General features: G+C 38.0%; 1 protein-coding gene across 1 annotated transcript in view; it reads right to left on the bottom strand.

Annotated features, from left to right (window-relative positions):
* The window catches only part of FYB1 (FYN binding protein 1), a 47,901-nt gene that overhangs the window by 12,109 nt on the left and 12,573 nt on the right, over window positions 1-23,219 (bottom strand). Inside the window, exons 3-9 of the mRNA XM_058044565.1 lie at window positions 11,096-11,270; window positions 9,412-9,461; window positions 8,240-8,259; window positions 7,385-7,431; window positions 5,926-6,043; window positions 3,537-3,693; window positions 579-723 (exon numbers count right to left, since the gene is read on the bottom strand). Coding sequence (XP_057900548.1) covers window positions 579-723; window positions 3,537-3,693; window positions 5,926-6,043; window positions 7,385-7,431; window positions 8,240-8,259; window positions 9,412-9,461; window positions 11,096-11,270 — 712 coding nt within the window. The remainder of the gene's footprint in view (window positions 1-578; window positions 724-3,536; window positions 3,694-5,925; window positions 6,044-7,384; window positions 7,432-8,239; window positions 8,260-9,411; window positions 9,462-11,095; window positions 11,271-23,219) is intronic.

Genomic DNA, 23,219 nt, shown 5'->3' with positions numbered 1-23,219 from the left:
TTGAGAGGCCTTGTTTTCAGGGTTAAATTCACAAGCTGCACTCTCTTCTGAAGGGTTACCCTAGACAGGATTTCAGAAGTCCCTTCTCATAAAAACAAAAGGGGTAGTAAGAGTTAAAGATGTGCTAAGGCTCATGAGGGCAACGAGGGTAATCAGGAGTTCCCTGGTGCAGTGAGTGCTCCCATTGCTTTTAGTCTTGCATCTTAGAAAAGGGAGCATGTGAGTCCAAAAAGACAGAGCAAGTAAAGAGAGGGAGGGAAGAGAATTGACTTCCTGCAGATGATTTGTAATCCTCTATGGCTTGCACTTTTTTCTCCTTTGGATTTCCATGAAGTAGCTCCTATTTCAACAATGGGGTCCTCCTAAGTATAAGTGCTTACAGATGCTGGACTCCAGAATTCATTTAAACTTCTCTGACCACATATGAGCTACTCTGTCTGAATAGCTACATATAATAGCTACACACTTCTTATATAAGTGGCTGTTTTATGTCAAGAGTCGGTTTGCTGGAAAACAACTCCTGTCTAGGCTGACCCAGGTGAATCACTTGTCTCATTTCATGCATTCCTTATACATACCTGCTAGTACTGTCCTGCTCTCCAACATCATCATATGTTTCTTGGTCACTCTCGGTATGTTTCACAGCAGCTCTGGTAGATGGTTTTTGCTTTCTTTTTAAAGAATCATAATCAATCTCCACCATGGTTGTTTTAATGTATCCATCTAAATAAATGAAAACATGCAGTTTAAGGGTCATGATAAAGGCATGATTTTAACAAGAGGTTCAGAATCAGTGCCTGAATTGTTTTGTACAATTTTTGAAAACTTTGAAAGAAATGTCTCATTCCAAGCAGCCTCATCTATCAACACAAATACAAATATCAAAATATCAGATCTATCTCAGATGCCTATGTTGAGCCCTCTTCAGCTGATGTTCAGTTCACTTACTTGTTTCTCAGCTACAGCAGGAGAATTTTCTGTGCAGGAATCATGGGGCAGACTCCTTTTCTCAGCTGGCTTTGGGACCACTTGTGGCAGGACATCTACCCGCCCTGACCACCACAGAGAGCTGGTGCATGAAGAGAGATGACCTGGCCTGAAGAGCTCAGCAAGGGGGCATCTGGCACCAAAAGGGCTCAGGCCTTAGCTAAGAATCAACATCTTAGTCTGAAGATTTGATGTGGGAAGAGATAATAGAAATATTCTTGACTAAGAAACCCTGTTCTACAAACTATAAAAGACACACATGAGTTATCGCAGAGGCAGAAGCCCTCTACACACACCCTGAAAGTGTGGGAGACCTTTTCCCGGAGTCTGGACACATGGTTACTTCCCTGGGGATCGAAGGAAAGGATCTCCATGTGTGCCCCACCAACAATGGCATGGTAAGATACATTTAATCCTAAATTATATTATTTCTTCACTAGCTGTAACATTAATAGGTACCTTTAACCTCATGCTGTATTTACCTACTAGAAGTCTTTTTTTTGTCCTTATTCCTGTGTAGTATTAGTTTGGTTTAATTATTATGTCTGTTAGCTTTGTGTCTATTAAATAAATAAGCCATTCTATAATAGAGCCATTTGAGGGTGGGTTTTGGGGTGCTGGCCACCTCAGTAAAGTTACTGCTGAGTGTCAGAGGCCTGGGCAAAAGGCAAGGATTTATCTAAACCCCCACATCCATTTGTAACACCACTGCAGCCCTGTGGCATATTTTAGGGCAGTCCATGGCATCAACGTCCTGACAGGTCATTAGGAGGACCATGTACATTGATTTTTCTTCAGGTTGGCAGATGCACTGAATTGACCAGAGCAGTTGACCTGACACGAGGATCTCTGTCTCTCCTGAGGCTATTTTTTGACAGGTATAGTGCCTGTGCAGAAGAGTGCACAAATTGATTTCCCCAAGGTAAAAAATGCTCCTGCATTTTTTTTGAAGATGGAAAATTCCCCACTCTCCTTCTTCTGAGTGAAGGAGAATACAGGTGAACACAGTTTTAAGTGAGTTTCCTCTCACAGAGGAAGGCATTGATCTTTCCTCTTACTTAAATGATAAGAACTGATTTTCTTCTTTTGTTTGGTCTTCACCAAACAAGACCTGGCCTGTGAACATGGAAGGCTGAAGCATTGGTGCAAAAAATTGGTCTGTATTATTGAAACTTTTCAATGAGAAGCCTTGGACAGCTTCAAGTTTTGCTAATGCAAGAATTAATTAATGAAAAGTAAATTAAGTAATGGACTGCACATGCACTAGAAAATATTCTTCTCCCAACCCTCACCCACAGTGTACAAAATGATTAATGTAATTGACTTATTTTCACAACTTCAAGGTTTGGTGGAAAAGCTGTTATTGGAACTTGCCTCTTGAGATCATCTTGACCAATCTCTCTAAACAAACATGATCCTCCATTGGAGCAAGTTGGCAAGTACTGTGTCCTGTCAGGTTTTGAAGATCTCCACAGATGGAGACTCCACCACCTCTCTGAGCAATATTTTCCTTGCTTGGTCACTCCCACAGTAAAAAAAGTGTTTCCTGCTGTTCACACAGAACCCTTGTGTTTCAGTATGTGCCTGTTGCCTCTTGCAAAGTCACTAGGTAACTGGAAAGAGCCTGGCTCCATTTTCTTTATATCCTCCCACCAGGTATTTATGAACAATTATAAGATACCCCTTTATTTTCCTTTCAGCAGGCCCAGGTCTCTCAGATTCTCTTTGTATGAAAGACTCTCAGTTCCTTACTGTCTGGGTACACTGTATATATCAGTATATACAGACAGTATATGTACTATATACTATACTGTATATATCTATCACTACAAGCTGCTCAGCTGTTATTATCTACAATTTTTAGAACTCTTCTCAATGTGTGAACTGTCTTACTAATTTGATTGGCATTTTAGTTCCCCTAAAGATCAAGCAAATGCTTTTAATAATTCTGTTTGATTCTATGGATCAACCTTTTATAACCCAGGAGCCAGATCATCAACCTCTTTATTCTCAAAGATCCACTGATGGTACTTACACCTTAATAAGAGAAGCATTTAGGATTTCAGAGAAAACAAAACCTGGAAGTCAGTTAGAAACTTTCCATAGGAATAGGAACAAGAAAAATACTTAAAACAGGTCCTTATATTCTCTAATTCTATTTTAAGAACACCCATGTTACGTTTAATACAAAGACATGAAAAACCACAATTAAAAATTTAATTCAAAGACATGAAAAACCACTTGTTACTTGCAGGGAGCAGAGTTCTGATGCTATTTGAAGGCTGCTGACAGGGAATTCACCCTCAGCATGTCAGTGAAGGTCCCAGCATACTGACCCTAACTTATTCCAGTGCCTCTAGGTGTTACATTATGTTGTGCAATAACTCCCTGCTATGAACTAGCTGAGGATGGAAGGGTGACTTGGGGTAATTATTTACTTTGGTGGCCAGTGACTCAGACATGGTAGGGCTAGTCCTTGGTGTAATGCTCACATGTTTGCTGTCATGTAGTGAAAATATTCAGGAGCACAGTGAAGAAAGAGAACTCACAGCATCCTTTAATCCTGCCCAGCCACTTTCCTTCTGGGTTGTCTGTGAGGCGAATGATTTCAATCTTGTCCCCCTGTTTGACAGTCAGTTCATTCCTCCCTCCCTTGTGGTCAACGCAAGCTCGTGCCTGATGAAGGACTTCAATGGGTCCTGTTAACTGAAGAAGAAACAGAAGGCATTACAGGTGGGGAAAAATTGAGTTCTTTCTCAGACATTCAGAAAAAGTAGTAAAAAATAATGATAATGATGGTTATTTGTTACATTGACATTTAAAATACTGCTGCCAAATAAACAGAAGGGCTTCCTCCTGCTTGAATTACATAGTTTAAATTAAAAATCAGAGATTAAAGGAGAGGGGAGAAGCATGGCAATAGAGCAATTGAAGAACTCACTGGCAAAATCACAGAAATACTAAGATTAAAATCAACAAATTAGCCTATGACACTTTTTATGAGTTCACAAAACAGATGCATTGAATTCCAATGAGTGTCTCCATTTATTTCCAACAGAACTACTAATAGAATCATACAATCTTTTAGGTTGGAAAAGACCTCTAAGGTCGCTGAGCTCTACCATTAACCTAACACTGCCAAGTTCAACTAAACCATGTCCATAAGCACCACATCTACAGATGTTCTAAATACCTCTACAGAGAGTGATTCTACCACTTCACTGGGCACCTCTTCCAATCTTTTGCAACCCTTTTCATGAATAAATTTTTCCTAATATTTAAACTAAACATTCCCTGTAACAACTGAGGCCATTTCCTCTTTTCCTATCCCTTGTTACTTGGGAGAAGACACCGATGCCCACCTGGCTGCAACCCCTGTCAGGCAGTTGTAGAGAGTGAGAAGCCCCCCCAAGCCTCCTTTTCTCCAGCCTAAACACGCCCAGCTCCCTCAGCTGCTCCTCACAGAGCTCGTGCTCCCGACCCTGGAAGCTCTGTTGCCCCTCTCTGGACCCATTCCAGCATCTCAGTGTCTTTCTTGGAGTAAGGGGCCAAAACTGGACATGGGATTCGAGGTGCAGCCTCACCAGTGCTAAGTACAGGGGACAATCAGACAATCCCTGATCCTGCTAGCCGCACTATTCCTAACACAAGTTGTATGAGTAAATATTCATTAACATTAATGCTAATGAATCTGCCACATAATGCTTTGTGTTTACTATTCTACTCTATAAATGATCTTGCAAGTACTCACAAGAGGTGTTTACTGATGTCCAGGATTCACTTTGTGAGGTCTTTACATTATGTTATGAAAAAGCCGTTTTATGATTTTGTATTTGTGACTATAAGATATGTATTTTAGAGGCATAGTGCTCTTGTCAATTATAGACTAACTCTGGAATATCTATCCTGTATAAGTGGCCAATAAATGGGAAAGAAAATGTGCGTTAAAATATATTTGTTTAAGAGTAATAAAATACCTTAATGGTTGCAGGAGTACCAGCTAAAAGCTTTCTGTGCACTAATGCCTACACTTCTTGTGACTGGTCTAAAAAATAGACTTGGTACCCAATAAACACCAGCTAACTCATTATTATTAACTATGTGTACCTTTAATATTTGCTCTCCACAGAGCTCCAGGCCCTCCACAGCAGGCCATGATGTGAACCACCATGGCTTTATGTGTACTGAGCATAACAGGAAGAAAAACAAAGCTGCCCACTGTGTACAGTGACACTGAAAGTAGCAGAAAGGAGAATTGTGAATGGGCATTAGTTAAGAAAAACTGACTGGCAGACTTGTAAACTGTGAGAGCGTGCTGACCACCAGCTATGCAAAAGTGATTTAAAACAGAAAGAATTGTCTCATCAGTTTAGCTCCAGAGAATGACTGTAGCTCTCCTATACAAGTCTGATTTTCCTCCTCCTCATTTAGACTGGAATTTACTGTAAGTCCCTTTCTACCAAGGCAAAGGTAATGTGTTGCAATACAATTTTGAAATCTTTAAAGGGCTAAATACTTCTGTATCTGACTACAGTGAAGCAAATAACACTATGTGTACGGGATTCAATTCTAACTTTTATTAAGTGCTTTTGATGCTATTCCAATGAAATTAGAAATAAGAAATTCTAATAATAAATTATTAGAAACAGAAAAGTGAAAACAGATTATTTTAAGGCTTTCTTACATAGAAAAAAGGCGAGAAAGTAATTTAACGAAAATTGTAAGCAGTCTTTGCCATCCATCAGTGCAGAGCTTGCATTCAAACATATGCCAAACAAAAAGTGTAGCTTAAACCCTTTTTCAGAATTTATGCAGGTGTTTGAACTACCCACCATAACAAATAGTTTCGTAGCCAGGTGAAAAGTCTATTATGAACTCTACAATGCTAAACAATGCTGCTTGCATACCTTCGTCCACATTACCAAATAAAAAGCTTACTTTGAACTTTTTCCTCAGTTCATGCTCTTTCTTTTCTTTTTCCTTTTGTTCTTTCTTCTCCTGGTCCATTCTTCTCTTATCTTCTTTGTCCCAGTTCTTCTCTTTTCCCCTTGATGATCTGAAAGAGCATTGCCAGGACAGAATGTGTGAAGAAAATCTTCCTTGGAGCTACCTTACCCAAGGCTGGCAAAGAACTGCTGGTGATACAAAAAGACTTCCCCAAGTGAAATCAAAGCTACAGATTCTAAACCATAATGCAGCTGCAACTGATAGAGTAAGTAGCCCTTTACTACATTTGTAAGTTACAGTGTTTGCCCTCATGAGGGCAACACACTAGGCAAGGTTATCTGCCTCCACATGTGTGTGTCCAGATGTCTCTGAGATAGTTTTGTTGAGCATGCTTGTGAACTGGCAGCAGTCTAGGTGTTGTACTGGATGCAGCTCTTAAATATTTACCCAGGCCACCAGTGGTTGATGCAGGCTGAACTGAAGCCTGAGATGCCACAGGACTGTGTTTTTAAAACTGATGGCAGCCTATTCCAGCAGTCTACACAATGAGTCAGTCTTCTGCACTCATTTTATCACACCAGGGTACACTACCTGCTGTGCCTTGGAAGGTACTGGGGTTTGGGAACTTGGGATGGAATTAGGTCTACATCTCCAGCTCTGCCATTTGGCTGGAAGACCTGTTTTAGAAACCTTATGGAGTTGTTCGAGTGAAACTCCCTCCTTTTTTCCCCCAATACTTTTGCTAGACAGGTAGGCTCAAATTGCTAAAAAAATGTCTGAAATGAGGATCACTTGGGCTATAAATCAAAGGGGATTCAACAATAAATTTTTGCTGAAAATTGTTGTACATCTGAAATATTCTACATAAATTACTTATTCAGAGGGAATTAGAGTTTTCTTTGGCTATTGTAACAACATAAATCCCATAGATTCAGACATTACCAGGGTAGAAAGAGTCATCAAAGGAAAGGTCTAAATGGAAGAAGAATCAGCAGAGCTTGTATTCTGTCTCTGTTGCTATACTAGTTGACTCAGGCAACAAAAATTGTCAATCCAGCCTCTCATAAGAGTTCTAAGAATATTTATCTGAAAAGCAATTAAAAAAACCCCACTGCAAAAGACCTGTCTGGGACCATAAACCTTGGGGCTGAGCTTATTTTTCCTCCTAGGCTGTAATTCCAACCAGTGGTTCAGACATACTCCTTAGATCAGAAATCAGAGTTCTATTACCTTGATCACAGTGACTGCATTATTTAATTGCAGGAGTTCTGCCACGCCAGAGCATGGCAGGCCTAACAGGGAAAGAGCCTGTGAAGAGACAGACTTTCTCCAGGGGAAATGAATGAAGACAGGGCCTGCAGCAGAATGGCTCTTTTATTTCAGATGAAATACACCTATTAGAAAAGATAGTAATAAAGGTACAATAGGTCATGAAGTTTAGAATTACGACCTGATGTCATTAATGTCTTCATACATCTCTCCATCACTTTCTTGACCCTATAAAAAAGAATCAATTTTCAATGGTCTAAGTACAGTCGAATAGACATGAAGAAACTTGCTCTGCTACATAAGCTTCAGACAAACTATGTAAGAATCATTTATAGCAAAATGCAAATACCTTTATGCTTCCCCAAACAAGTTACTCCATTATTTAAACACACTATGCTTTTCTTTCTGCTATTTTTTACAATATCATACCTATCAAGTCTTGGATTGTTAAAACCACCCAGGCAGATTGCTTAATCCGAAGTGGATGTTTTAATTGCAAAGTGTGTCCTGTAAAGTCTTTATCATTGCTGATGACTGGACTTCCATGATGAAGGTGTCAGGGTTAGCCCTTTATAAACTGGAATGCTAAGGATCTACATGGTATTCAGATTAAGTTCTAAGAGATTGTCTTAGTCCTTATATAGCCAGGTATATATATATATACATGATAAAATATGTGATTAGCTGAAATATTAACTGAAATATTCTATTATCAGAATGGACCAGGACCATTCTTTCTATTATTTCTGGAAAATTCCAGTGAAATGAAAGGTCAATGATAATAGAAGACGTAGTTTTCCATTTTCTTTTCTTTTAATCAATTTTTGGTGTCTAGCCAGCTTTGATAATTTGTTCCAGTTTACTCTGCTTCTCTCTGATTCTATTTCTATCCTTCACAACAAATAATTGCTTCTACAGCTTACTGTGGATATACTGGATTAAATCTGCAAGTAATTGTCTAATGTGTTGAAGAGGTTTCACTAAACTTTTAAGTTTTTGCTAAAAAGATAGGTTTATGTTGCTGGATAGTACTTACCCTCTGTGTATTTCCATGACCTAAAGGAACAAAATAAAACAAGGATATTTATTTTTTTCTTGTGCAGAAAACAATTCATTCTAGCATTAACTATTTAGAACTGCCTATAAAGTCAGTGATATTAACTAGAATCTTTTATTTTGCAAGATCTTGTTTTTAGATGAAGGTATGAATGCAAAATTCAGTTTTTCTAGATTGCTTTCCTAGAACATTGCAAACTAAAAATATTTACAAACAGCATATTTCACATGTATTTTAAAAGTGGAAAATTTGTTTTAAAAAATCTTTAACTATGTTAGTGAATTTACCTATGTTATTTTTTTACAAAATCACTACTTTTATGATTGTCAAAAACCTAATAAATCCAAAGAGACCTCAAAGAAATTGCTTGCACCAGCCCAACAGCTGAACAAGTATAGCAAAAGCTCTTTTCCTAATCCAGCCTCTGCTCTGGGCAGCAGGAAAAGATATTCTGTGAATCTCCTGATTCCTCCTTACTCTGCAGGCAGGTAGGTAAGGAAAGCTGTGCTCCAGCTGCACGGCCTGCAGTGCTGTGAGTCTGGATGGCCAACACACAAAATGATGCACAGCGTGCCTGGCACAGCCCAAGTGCCACCAAACAGGGGTCAGAAGGCAGATGGGCATTCTTTGTGTCACAATCTGCTTGTCTGCTGCCCCTGGTACAACTCACTGCCTCTCATACTCTCAGACCCACAAAGTGACAGTAAAAGCCCAGTCAACCCATCTTTTTTTATTTATTTATTTTTTTTAATCAAGTATAGAACAGTGCCTCCTTCACTAGACCACACAACTCTGAAAGAGCAGCATTCATTTTCGGTCAGGTTTGAAGATCTGGTGATTATAGTTCCAGTATATTTCTAACCAAATAAAAACAAAAAGAAAGATAAAAAGAAGAAAAAATAGAAAAAGAGGATAAGGGGGTGGGAAGAAAGAAATTTAGCGCAGTTTCTGAGAGTCTATCATATTAATCACAGAACAGTAGATCCATTAGTGTTATGAGACAACCATCTCCATAAAGTGGCAGAACCAGTATAATTAGTAAACAAATCACTCTTGAATACAACAAACTTTTCCTTATCTTATAAATACAACATGCTCACAGCTTCTCACAGTAGCCATTAATTAAAATGTATAAAATGTATGCATCTTACCCTGTGAAACAAATTCAACGTCATCATAATTTTCTTCATTTTCTAGGTTTCTGTAAATATGAAAAGGCAAACATGTGAAACCTATGAAGATGGTTTTATGATTACATTTTCATTAACCATTTTTCTGGTGCTTTTTATTATCTATTTTATACAAAAGCAGAACAGTCTATTGAGCCCTCTATCCTACTTAAATACACACAAGATTTTCTAATGTGTTCTCTCTGACTGTGACTAAGTGTTTCAGGTGGGGCTATCTTGATCTAGAGTAAAAAATATCAAAGTGAGCCAAAGGCACTCCGAGAGAGTGTGGTATGAAAAATATCATAAGCAGATGGACTGACTGAATGGAAAGAATCTGTTGGGCTTTTTAACCATTTTTGCAGGTGCAGTCTTCTTACAATGCAAAAGTACAATTTCAGACTTTTTCCTCAATACTAAATATAGCTCTGAGACTTTGACTTGTTGGGCTTAAAGTCTAAACAAGGGACAAGAGAAACGGTGTAAAGGTTAGGCCAGGTAAAATGCCACCAGAGCTCTTAGATTTAAAATGTTGTTCAAACAAGAAAAATGGGAAATTGACTTGAAAATATACCTAATAATATCAGAGACATTTAACTTCATAATGCTTTTTAACAGCAGAAAGAAAACAAGGGCTGACAGTTATCATCAAAGAAGTGTAATCAAAAAAAGGACTTGAAAGCAGAACGGGATGTTCTAAAACTGGCTTGATGGGGAAAGCATGGAGACAGGCAAAAGCAAAGGTGTCAGCATCCAGGCACAAATTTTCAGCAGAGAGTAGAATTTACAGGGCACACAGGAATGAGAGAGCAGACAGGACATCGGGAGGTACATTTAAAAAGTGTCTGATGTCAAACTCGGCTCCTACGCCTGGGTAAAGAGGAGGATACCCAGCCTGGCCGCTGCAGGTACTGCGGCTGTGAGGCAGGACTGATGCTGTCACACAGCGCTGAGCTGGACATGCCTCCCTCCCTGCTCCTGCCTGCTGGGTGATGCTCTTTGCAGTGCCTGCTGGCCAGGAAGCAGCTCATTATTCAAGCTCAGCTTGACTCTGGTCAGTTTTGATGCTGGACTCGAGCACTTACAACTCTGTCAGCAGAACTCCCACTTCTGTACACAGCTCTTCAAAGAAGGATAAAGAAAGGAGCCCCATAACAACAGAGGCTTCTCAGGGTTATCACACAAGGCCACGTCATGGCCTCAGTGCAGTTTCACAACCAGTGCTGAGCTCAGTTCCTCCAGCTTGCAAAGCTGCTTCCGGGGGTATTGCCTCATAGACCTGACCCTCCTCGCCCTCTTTGCCCAGAAAAATTCAGGGGAAACCTTAAACTATTGAGGCAACTGATTTTCTATCAGTGTTTAAAGTTTTTGGATTGTTCTGGAGTCAAAAACCAGTGTGTTCCCCTCCCCTTACCCTCTCCAACAGAGGACAAAAACAAATTGTTATACACAAGACAGGGAAACAACTGAATAGTTGGAGGGTACAAACTAATACAAAAAGCTAATTCTAAACAGGCCAGGTACAGGGTGGGATTAGGAAAGTAGTGTGAGACACTCCTCTTTCAGAAACCTGGAGCACATGCAGCCTTTGCCTGCTGCACCAGGAGGAAAGTGGTAGGCAGAGAAAGGCGAGAAAATAAAGATGTTGTGGCTTTTGTTCACTCACATTGTTTCAGAGCTGGGCTTGATGTTTCTGGGAGGCAGGCTGGGAGCTGCTGGCCCCTGCAGGGATGGGTGAAAGGCCGGTGGAGGAGGTGGCCCCGCCGCGTGTGATGGAGGTATCGGTGGGGCAAGTGCGGCTGAGGAAAGTGTCTTCTGTTTCAAACCTTCATTTTTAGGACCTGAAATGTAGCAGAACAGACTGAATTTATCAAGCAAACATCTGAGGAAGGAACTTTGCTGTGTTTGATGAAGTTTTCGGGTAAGATATCAGCAAACACCCTAGACAAAGTATATTTTGCTGAACCTGCTCTAGATATTTTTGTTGCATTATCTTATCACACTAGACAGGAGGAGACTGCATTCAAAAACGTTCTCCCTGTACAAGGACACAAAAATGTCTTTGCCAAGACATGAACTAGACACAAAAACAGCACAGTTCACCCAATACATTAATACCTGTGATTCAAAACTAAATTATAGTTCCATAATTCCCTTAAAAGACCAGCTGCAAGGTTTCATATGAGCACTGACATAGTATTGCTGAGTTTTTTTGCTCAAAGAGTTTTAAGGGAAGAGATAACAGACAAAAACATATTTTGGCCTTTAGAGAGAGAGGTACAGGTCTCTGAACATCTTCAAATACAATTTTAATATAAGTTGTAGAAAGTCTGGACTTTTCTAGCAAGCTCAGATTAGAAAAGTGGCAAAGCTGCACAGAAAGCTACACCCTCAGCAGACAGGGGTAGCCCCAGAAACTGATGGTGCTCCACGCTAGGCACAGAAGCCACAATTACATGAGTGAGCTGGTATGCATGTGTGCTGTACTGAATTCATGCTCCCTGCACAAACCACAACCAAACCATAGCAACCACTGCTCTGAGCGTTGATTTTGAGAGAAATCATTCTACAAATTAAGCAAATTAAGTTGGAGTTTTGATGCTATGATGTTTTTGAAGTATGATTTTATTTTTTTTGGAATTATTATTAGTGAATTAAAATCTAGCCAAAAAGAACTGCGCTCAGCTGCATGGAGACAAATCCAGAAAAATCCAAGGAAAAGGAGAACAGCGGGAAAAAACAAATTCAGAGCTCTGTTAAAATCAATTACAACTGAGAAGAAACTCCTTTGTCTTCTGGAGAATTTATTTAAGTTCACACCTGTGACAGATTAGAATCTTGTCAAGTAAAGGAAATGGTAACCTCACTGAAAAAAAAGTGGTTCAAAACACAGAGCAACTACAAATATTTACTAAAGTTTAATAATAAGACTGAAAATTGCAAGAATCTATTGGAAGAGCATTTTTACCTTATTGGGTGTCTGGAATTCTGTCCTTGTGATAGACAGGAAAAGGGGAGTTAGTAACTTCAGGATGGACTTTTCCTTATCTCACATGGAAATCAAAGTGAAATTATCAAACCTTGACAGTTTTTCTCTGTACTACCATACAACTCAAAAAATGATGGATAAATATTTCTTCATGGATGCTTAGACCAACTTGTCAACATATATATGAACAGTGGTGCATTTTAAACCTGTTAAGTTCCTCCATTACTTAAACGGAAAAATACTGATAGTCCCAAAACGGATGATTACACAAGTGAATTCTTTTGTGGTTTGTGCATTAAGGAACATGCATATTACAAAAGAAGATCCTTACAATTTAAGATATGTCAAGATTAAATTTGCTCCACTTATGTTTTTAGCATTTTATTCAAAAATATAGCCCAAAAGTTAAGTGAAATAATCCTTTCTCTTAGTATTGAGGAGGCTGCAGCAGGGCCAATGTGTGGCAGCTGGAGATTACCCAAAGGAGAATAGTGAGAATGAGGTCTAGAAAACATAAATTCCTGAATATATTGAACAAATGGTGGTGGTTTAGGGAAATGTGCTAAGATTGGGGTAGAACAAAATTAATACCTAAGTCACTGGTAGTGAAGAAAGGGATAATTTATATTTCCCCTCCTTTTATTCCATAGTGAAGAGGCAGTGAGTAACATGCTTAAAAGCAAGCAACATTTGTTAGAAGGCACTTTCTAACTGTGAAAGTAGAATTTTCATGCTTTGAGGTCCATGTTGAAGAAGTAGGATAAATTTATGGCATGAATAAGTTCTAGTTCTTACCCTGTACTTTGGGATGGATATCAAAATAGTGACAAACAACTTCTTTATATCTCTTCCAATTCAATGCTGACATCCTTTTATTGCTGTCCTGTCTGTTACATCACATTTGAAATATTGAGATCAACAGCTGGAGCTATACTAAAGTAACATTTTGGCTGTGTCTTTCAGTAGTTTGAGGGGTGTTGACAAGACAAAGAATACTATAGAGTTTTTGTAGTGGTACTTTAAGTTTGCTTTTTATAAAAACTTGCATCTTACTGTTTTCTAAGTTCCTCGGGCTTCAGGTTCGTTCATTTTTACCTTTGCACACAAGGTCAAAAGCATTTTATCACCACTGTTTTATACCCAAAAGGTAATGACAGACCTGGAATTATTACATAACTCAGATGTTTTTCAGTGACTTTAAAAGACTCGACCTTTTAAATCTCAATCGAGGGTGCTTTTTTTTTTCTTTTTCTTCCTCGTGTTTCCCAATTATTTCATAGCTATTTCTGTTATCTCTCCAACTTTTTCAACACTGTAGAAAATCTGGCACTGAAATTCTATAGAGCATGCACTTGTCTGCCACGTGTAGTGATGAAAATTGCAAGTCATTCTTCATGTGGCCATATCTCCACTGATATCAGGGGGTTTCAGTATTTTCTCCAATTGTCATCTCTCCTCCTGTTTTGGAAGAGCAGACTCCTGACTATTAAACTAATGTCCAGGAGCAAAAATCTTTTATTCAAAAACTTTGTAACTATATAAAAATTCTTTAAGGGTAAAACTCCAAGAATCTAGAGTACAAGCTGATAACCCTTAAGCATTATGATCTTGTGTCTCATTTTAGTCCTCACCCAATTGCAGAGCTGCTTATAACTTGATTTTTTTCCTCCAAATCATTACACCACCTTGTTTCACGGGTATGGTTTACATTTCTTCATTATATGTACAATTGTACATTATATGTACAATATATATGTACAATTGCATTTGAATAAAAGCAAACTTTGCTTAAATGAGCCAAGGTTACACCTCACTGTGCTCTTGTTGTATCTGAATACTTGCAGATTATATCTTAGCATTTAATTCTTCACAGTCTTTACTCACCCACAGACTACAATTCCTCATTGCCCTAAAACTTCTTATAAATACAAACCTATCTCCAGAATATGAATGTATCTCCAGATGAATTCTAGAGTTTAATCAAATGAAACAACCAGAAAGGAGTCTGTTTTTTTGGTTTGGTTGTTCTGCTTTTTTTTTTTTTTTTTTTTTTTTTTTTTTTTTTTTTTGTTGTTGTTTTGTTTTGTTTTCCTGAAAGCCATGTTAATTGGTATTAATAATACTCTCAAAAATTTATTTTTGTGTTTTAATAGGGAATCCTACATCAGTTTTTCAGTGGTTGTATCCACGTTGTCCTAACAGAGTGTTGTGTATGTGCTCAACATGCATATGAACCTTTTGTCTTCACATTGTATTACTTCTTGTTATACGTCCTTTGTAGGACTAAGGTAAAAATTCTTCCCAAGTCTCTGTGCATAATACTTCTTTCATCTGATGTCTCTTGAGAGCCAAATTCAGGCAATAGGAAAGTGAGCCAGGAAAGGATACCACATGCATTTTAGATTAAGAGCTTATTTTTAAGTATAAAGGCTGAACAACCTGTCCTTTTTAATTTTTGTAGTTTTTTATCATCTAACAGTAACATCATATTAATAGAAATACTGCTTTTTTAGTTTCTAACTATTGTAACTGACTCTTCTCTGCCTTTAGAGTTTTAATTAGCTTAATTAATTACACTTATGACCAAGACTGATGCAGGTGTAAAATACTTTAATTCTAATACTAGAAATAATGGAATGATTTAGGTAGGAAAGTGACATGCTGAAAAGTGAAAAGCTGTTTGGAAAAAAAGGTGTAACAATCAGGCCTGATGAGCCAAAGCTATGATAACATTCAATAGTAGATTTTCTTTGCTGTTTTAATGGAGCAGTGTTTTTTTTGTTGGTTTTTTTTTTGTTTTTTGTTTTTTGCTTTGTTTTGTTTTGTTTTTGTTTTTTTTTTTTTTGGTTTTTTTTTTTTTGTTTTGGTTTTTTTTTCTGGTTTTTTTTTTTTTGTTTTTTTTTTTTTTTTTTTTTTTTAATCTGGGACACTTGGTACTATAAAAACATGGAAAAGCTCCATTTAGGTAGTGGAACAGCAGTCAGCAGCAGACATTCAGATCAAGAAATTAAACTGAAACTACATCCTGGCTTCACATGCACCTGAAGTGCTCTCATCACAGTAAACAGTGTTAAGGGTGGTCACTGTGGGGCAGCTTTGACAGCTAACACCTCGGTTTCCAAACAGCCTCTCCTCTCAGGACTCTCAGCTTTCTCAAAAGTAGTGCTGCACTGAATAAACAGAGGCAGAAATGGAAGCCCTTCAAATAGAAACAAAAGAACAGAAGAAAAGGCACTGCAGCTGTATAGAGAAAACTGCTCTAAAAAAATGTCCACAGAATGTCCCATTATACTGCTGCTTGTGGCATTAAACTTCTTTAATCATGCTCAGATCCTCAGCACTTACAGGACAGCTATGCACAGAACACGGCAAAAATCTATCTTGTGTTCTTGGAGAACCTTCTCAAGCAGCTTTCATATGGGCACTGGCCAAAAGTTCACTTACATTCTTGGGAATGTTTGTTTATCAGGAAGTGAAGGACACTGAAGTTGTCTTGATGCAATACTTGTGACTTTGACCCTTGCCATTCTTGGCTTGTGAAAGGGAAACACTGATACATCTTTGGTATGACATCTAGCGAAAGATCCCATCTCCCTTCATGTCCAGATATTCTGTGTTCAACAGCAGAAGAAATCAACCTGCATAAAAAAGCATAATTTCTATGCCTTTCCCATGGGAACTCAAAAGAGAAATTAGAAGTCCAGCTCTTTTGGAACTTGTGAATTCTGTCCTGAAGCATTCAGGACAGAATGAGAATGAGAAAAAGCAATTCTCACCCTATTAAAACCTTCAGTGCTTCAGTACTTCATCACTCTGTCCTGAGATGCTCATTCCATAAACATGTGGCAAAATGAAGGGAAGTCCAAGTACTGCATAAAGTCTGTAATGTACTACACCCAGAACATGTATTGGTGGGATGGGAATCTTGAGGGAACTGGTCCTTTGGTCACAGATGGTCCTTTGTTTTTCAAAATGGTAAAATGAATTGGACTCATGTGCAAGGGTGATTTTGGCTCCAGTATTAATAAAACTTAACATGTATCTATTTATTTCCTCCCTAAATACCAGGGTATCTCAGTGTTTGGGTGAGAGATTGGTAAACATCCAATTACCAACCTGAGCAGAATAGAAGCTGTCAAAGAGGAAAAAATCTCATATTTTTTAGCACTCATACCCACAGTTCTACATCCATCAGCTGAAGATACAAACCTGTCTGTTCAATCAAATCAGTATTGCAATAGAACATGTTTATTTGGCACAAAGCTTTTAATTGGCAACAATGAAAAATAGTCATTTTGATAATCTCCCTTGAAGCAGGCAAATATCCTGTTCTAGCAGAGGGTGGTCTGGCTTCAACTATTCATATTTTTCTCACACTTGGTGGGACTGCAGCAGCAATGTATACCTGCTCCCAAAGCCAGCAGCACTTTAGAAATCCCAGTTAGCTCAAAACAGCTGTGTTGATCTTATCTGCAATACACTCTGTAGCAAATGCATTAGTCTGGCCTCCAGTCTCCAAATAATCCAGACTTAACCACAAAGATTGAACTGTTAATGATATTTAAGGTATCAGGCTGTAGCATCCTGCCTATCCACTGCCTCAATCCAGAAATTTCTGGTCCATGCCTGCATCCTAAATAAAACTAGAACTGAACAGCAATGCATGGCACTGTGTACATTCCATTTTGAGTGGTCTCATCATACCTGCTTCACCATAAATAGACAGTATAAATACATATACATATGTAAGTAAGAAAATACCTTCTATAACAATGCAGTCTCTTGCAACATACAGGGCAAAAATGGATTATTGACTTCGCATTCTAAAAAAACCCCACCTTCTTTCTTTGGCCTAGAGTATGGCATTTGGTGAGATCTTATTGCCTTTCACCCCTGATGCAGTAAGCTCCTGGTCTGTTACTGACTCCAGCTTTTAGTAATGTTAAAAAAACCCTGACAGTGAGCAGGTGCTACAAGGAAACTTCAAATAAAATTATTAGTGAATTTTTATAGTTTTCATCATAAAATGACTTCAGGATTTTTTAAGCAGTTACACATCAGAAAGTCTTTAAAATAATATTTTTATAAAGCAAAATGTTTTTGAGCTACTCTGCAAACCCAACATGCTTTTCAGTTTTACTGCAAAGCACCTCACCACTTCTACCATGCAAGATCTGGGTAGCTTTCTGGGTTTTACAGAGGGTTTACTAAGAACCTGCAATAACATCTGCAGCAGCTGATCAGCCACTTCCTACTTCATCTGTAATGTGCAGAGAGCTGTGCTCTGCTCTGCTTCCCTAACCACATTTTCGTTTAGATACAAGCCATGGTTTCAGATTTCACTATTATGCTGCTTTGGAGCTGCTCAGAGTGAGCAGGTAAACTTACAAAAGAGCCAAAGCTCAGGGCTTTTGATTATGCTGTGGTGACACACACTGTACCAAGAAATTTCAGTTGTGATACGGCTCACACCTTGAAAACAAAGAGCATGGAAAGTTTCTGATTGTTGCTCTCCTCAAGTCCCAACCTTACTTTTACAAATGCCTAGGTACAATATTTTATGAGTTTTCTTTTCTTTTACTCTTCTCACCTCTCCTGATTTTCCTCCCAGTTAGGTGATTAAGCTTTTTTTTTCTCCTCTGTGCAAACAAAATTACGTCCCAAAATGGTGGAATTTCAGACAAAGAGAAAAAGGGGGAAAATTAAGACCAAGGTCTTCATCCTTTTTCAGATCATTTTGCTCATGGTTGCTCATAACATCACGAAAAAGATGATCAAAGCGGGTAGAGAGTCTGTCCGTTTTAAAGCAAAACTTCTCATTGGTCTCAATTAAAAAATCTTTCCACAGCAGATGCACAGACTACCTTAAGGATGTTTCATATAAGGTTTAACACTTATTCTAACACTTACACTCTCAAAAATATCATATAGTTGACATATTAAGAGTTGACATAATTCTAGGTCCATACAAGGTTGGGGATTTTTCACCTTCCATATATAGAGAGACAAACAGATGAAGAATTTAGAGCACATGAAAGTCTGCATCTAAATTTACATTTAAGGTTGAGGGCTGAAAAATATTAAGCCTGTCCATAGTCTTACTCCAAAAAGAAGGCTCACAGTTACACCCAAGGTACTTCAGTATGTAAAAGTTTGCAGGACTGAGCCTTGTGGTGACTAAATATGAGGTTAGGTATTTCTAACCTCATATTTAGGGGTCCAGCACACTTCTGCTGGGCAGCGCTGACTGGCATGAGAAAAGTGATTTCCAACTGCAGATGTGTTGGAAGTTATCATAGAGAGAAGACTGTACTTATCTAAAGAGGAACACAAAATTAAATCCAACTCCAGTTGAAACTTTCCATTTGTCTGATAAAAAGCCTTAATGACTACTTCTGGTTCTACTAAAAATATAAACCTGAGTCCATTGATTTTATGTTGTATGGTATAATTTCTTTTGCAAGAAAAAAGAATAAAAATTGAAAAATTCAGAGATGGAGGACATATAAGACAGTAATAGTTTAAAAATAGTTTTTTGTAATTAGTTTGTATTTGAAAGAGAAGGCAAAAGAAGATGTGTGCAATGATGCAAAGGCAACTTTGTAAAGAAAATGTACTGAAAAATTTTCTTAAAATGTGACTATTTCCCAGACTAAAAAAATGATGAGGGGTTTTAAAATTTTTCAATGTGAAAAATAATTACATCATACCTACCACGGTATATAAAAAATCATTTTCATAAAAAATTTCCCATGCAGCAAAGTCTTGCATTTGGATAGTGGAAGTGTGCAGATTTTCTCTTCAGAATTTGCAAACAAGGAACATCATTGTTCAAAATGCACATATCTGAGAAGGGTTCAATTTCAAGAGGAAACCAATGACCTCAAGAATGTTCTTTACTAAAAGGAACTTTTTAGGATTAAAAATAAAATGTTAAGATACAATTTCAAAATCTTCCTAACAGCTTTACTATAAAAGGCACGGGGGTTTTTTTGTGTCTATTAATAATTATTTATTGCAGCATTTAATATCAAAACTTTCAAGAATGACTGGAAGTTTTCCATATATGAACTATAATGAACTATGATTTTAATATATTTTCTATAATGAAATATATTAGTTTGTGCTGTATTATTACCCATGTAAGGCCACCAAATGATGGAGATTGATTCAGAACATTTCTCCCTGTGAACCAAAATAGGTCTAGAAAATATAAAGGTGAAAATACTTGCACCAGTAGGGCACAGATTGTTTCAAATTCAAACATTACGCATGCTGCATAGGTTTTATCTCTGTAAGCTGGTAAGGAAATATTTAAAGAGTACAGAGAAATTAGAACTTTCAGCTCAGAGAGAAATTTCAGTACATATCAAACTTCAAATACGAGAAGTATGTGCTAATCATTCCTGTAATTACAAGTAAACAGACTGCAAAGCTTTATATTTTTTTGGAGCTAGATAACTTTTGGGTTCAAGATGTATTCTACAGTAATGGTACCAGCAACATGTCCAGAACTCCATCACCACAGTGCTTCTGTGTATCAGGGAAAACAAGATATTTTCCAACTTGACCATAAAGCTGTCTGTAAAATAGTGTGATAAGCTAGATGCACTCTCTTGCTAAAAAAAGTTGTAAAGTAGGCTTTAAGCAAAATATGTGTCAACTTAAAGAATGGGAAATTTCAGCAAGTTCTTACAACTTTTTAAATCTATAAATTAAATTTAGTTATAAGCTCTGTGTTCACATTCTTTTCTGCAGTCTGAACAGATTTCAGAGCACTTGAGGTGTTGGTACAGCAGAGATGCTTTTGTATTGTGACCCATATAATGCAACCACATGATGAAGGTGCATAAATAGGTGTTTCTTCTTGTGAATCAAAACAGGTGAACAAAAGAACAAGATTTCAGAAATGAAGTTAAGGGAATTTTACTAAGCAGAAGTAATTACTCAGTTCCATCAGTTCTACTTTTTTCTTTCCAGCAGCTTCCTTTCTGTCACCTTCCATGAGAAACTCACGGCTGTCGTTTTTCTTCATCCTTATGAACTTTCCTTTCTAACTACTCCTCTTAGCACTTTTTCTCAAAAGCTGCTCTCATACATAGTGCAATCCTCAAGGCACTATGTTAAATCCATCCAGCACTGACCCTGCTGGAAGGTGGGCAATGGTTTCAAGTAGAGCATGATACCTCATGTGCTTCATTCAGTCCTTTGCAGAAATCCAGACCTATTGAGTGAATGTGTTATGCATATCCTTTGATTCAAAACAGAAGGGGCCTCAAAGCTGTTCAAACTACATGTCAAATCTCTGACCAAAATTAACAGGTGCACTTGCATGGCTTCTCTTCTGAGTCCTAAATTCTGCATCTTAGTTTCTCCATTCAGGAGCGGTTTTAGCTGACTCAATGGGATTTAGGGCAGTCAGCTGCAGAAACAACTGCAGAATTCATGTGCAGAGTATAACAAGTGCAAACATGAGAAAAATAGTTTTCTGTGCCTCCATCCTGTGATAAAAACAACCCACATCTTACTGTTAATTTTCGAGAATCAGATAATCTTGAAGAGAACAATTGTTGCACATAAGCCATAACAAACAAAAATGTAGATACTTAGGAGAAGATCTGCCAGTTGCAGAAGCTTGGACAATTCACAATGGAGACATGTCTCCTGATGTTAAATGGATACAATTTATTCTTTTAAAAATAAAAATATACTCTAAGACATTTGGAAAATGTTGCAGAATGTTGTAGCTAAGGCAATAATCAAGCATAATGAGTTTAAATATTAATTTGCAGTGGGTTTTGTGTACTTTTCCTTACTTATACACAACTGCATCCAGTCGCACTCTGAGCAATTACCCACAAACAAACACTCAATGTTGGTTTATCTGTTTTCTTAGGCAGATTGACTAACTAACTAACTCACTAACTAACTAACTAACTGACTTAGATGTAGTGGTCTCACTCATATTTCTCTAAGGATAGTCGAATTAATTTTTAAATTGCAGTGATTAATTTTTTTTCAATGCTCTTAACCATACTGGCAGTTTAATTTACAGTTTTGTCCACATGTTTTAGCAGAATTATGTGACAAACTCATGATCTTTTAAGGTAATGTCTCAAAAAATCCAGAGTGGTAGGGTTTCCTCCAAAGCCTTAATATTCTTTGTTGTGGAGGCTCTTAAAAATTCTGAGGAATTTTCTCCCTGACTGAAGCAGACTGACAGCATGTGCCCACTTTTTATTCACTGAATAAAACTGAAACCCTGGTGTTTGTTGCTCAGGAGTTGTGCAGAGGTGTGAAGAGCACTGGGGGCTCAGCCTCTGGCTGGCTTTGTGTGTTGGCCACCTGTACCTGTATGATCCCACTGTGCTGAGTGGGGCTCTCGCAAGCAACATTACAGTTGTGGCCTCACATGGAAAGCTGTCAGCAAAATGACTTGGTTTCTCTTCTTTTTTCTAAGACCTTGGGTGTTTATTGTAAAACAATGTAGTTGTTATTGTTTTCTGAGCACAGAAGGCACATGCACCTCATTAATTCTTAGCTGAGGTAAATATGATCCGTCATGGAAAATTGCTGCAATGGGACATAACACAGGAATTTACGATTCTGCCATGTATTTGCAGGCCCAGACAGGAATTTCGTAAAGCTTGCCTTCCCTGGAAAATAGTAGCATGTCAATAGTGAGACTTTCTTGAAAGAGACATTTGTATCTACAGAAGTTTTATCATGAAAAGGTTTTCAGGACTAGATGAAAATTTCTAATCCACAGCAAGGCCAACATCAAACTAACATCCCTTAGTATTCATGCACGCACGGTGGATGATTAAAATCCTTCCCCCACCTTAACTAAGACTGTTCTGTCAAAGCTAAGTCCTTCAGCCTCTAACATCTAATGTAGTTTCATGCCCAGTGAATACTTATTTTCAAAAACCAGTAAAACAGGTTTCATGGGGAAGGATAACAACCAAAGAAAAAGGGGTGAATTGATACTTCTAAGAAAGCAGGATTCAAACTCATGTTTTAAGTCAGGCGACACAAGGTTTTCTATAGTGCAGGCACATTCCCCTAACACAAGTGTAAAAACCACTAGGTGTGGAGGTTTTCTCCCCTCAAAGAACAATGCAAAGCCTAACTTTTGCCCTATTACAGACCAAAAGCTCCAAAGGTCAGATCTCAGAAAGTTTTGTTGAATGGAAAAATTATTTTCATTTGCTTAGGCTTCTTTGTTTTCAGCACCTGAATCACAGCAGCAAATTAAGCAACTAGGGAAAGCATCTGTTCACCAGGACACAGTAATGAACAGGAAGAATTTGTGTTGTGAGGGGTGGCGTCTTCCTGACATGACTTTGATTCTTGAAATGACAGTTAAGAGAAAAAACACAGTTCAGTTTTCTTATGTTTCAAGAAACACATTAACAATGAATACCTGTTGAGCTGAAAAGGAGTTTGTTCAGGATTCACTCTAGAACAACTTGCCTGTCCACCAGAACTGTTCTGTGTAGACTTCTGGCCACAATGAAATGGGCTGCATTAATTACAGCCAAACAGAATATCAAGGTCTACATGCTTGCTCTCTGAGTGAAGACTGAAGTTCAGGGACACTATGGACAGCTTCTCACGGATGTGGTTTCTAAATTTTTCACTCTTGACCTGCCCCTATGACTGTGAGATAGAAAAGATCATGTCTGATCCTTAATTTCTACTTAGTTGTGTATGAGTTTTGCAACATAATTGGAAACCACCTGGGCCACCATGCTGGGCAGCTCCATCCTTAGCTCATGTTCCCATGACTGTCAGGGTG

The sequence above is a fragment of the Melospiza georgiana genome, chromosome Z (assembly GCF_028018845.1).
Source record: "Melospiza georgiana isolate bMelGeo1 chromosome Z, bMelGeo1.pri, whole genome shotgun sequence".
In the NCBI taxonomy this organism is placed as follows: domain Eukaryota; kingdom Metazoa; phylum Chordata; class Aves; order Passeriformes; family Passerellidae; genus Melospiza; species Melospiza georgiana.
The sequence above is the reverse complement of the archived record's forward strand: the minus strand, read 5'-3'. Positions and strand labels throughout refer to the sequence as shown.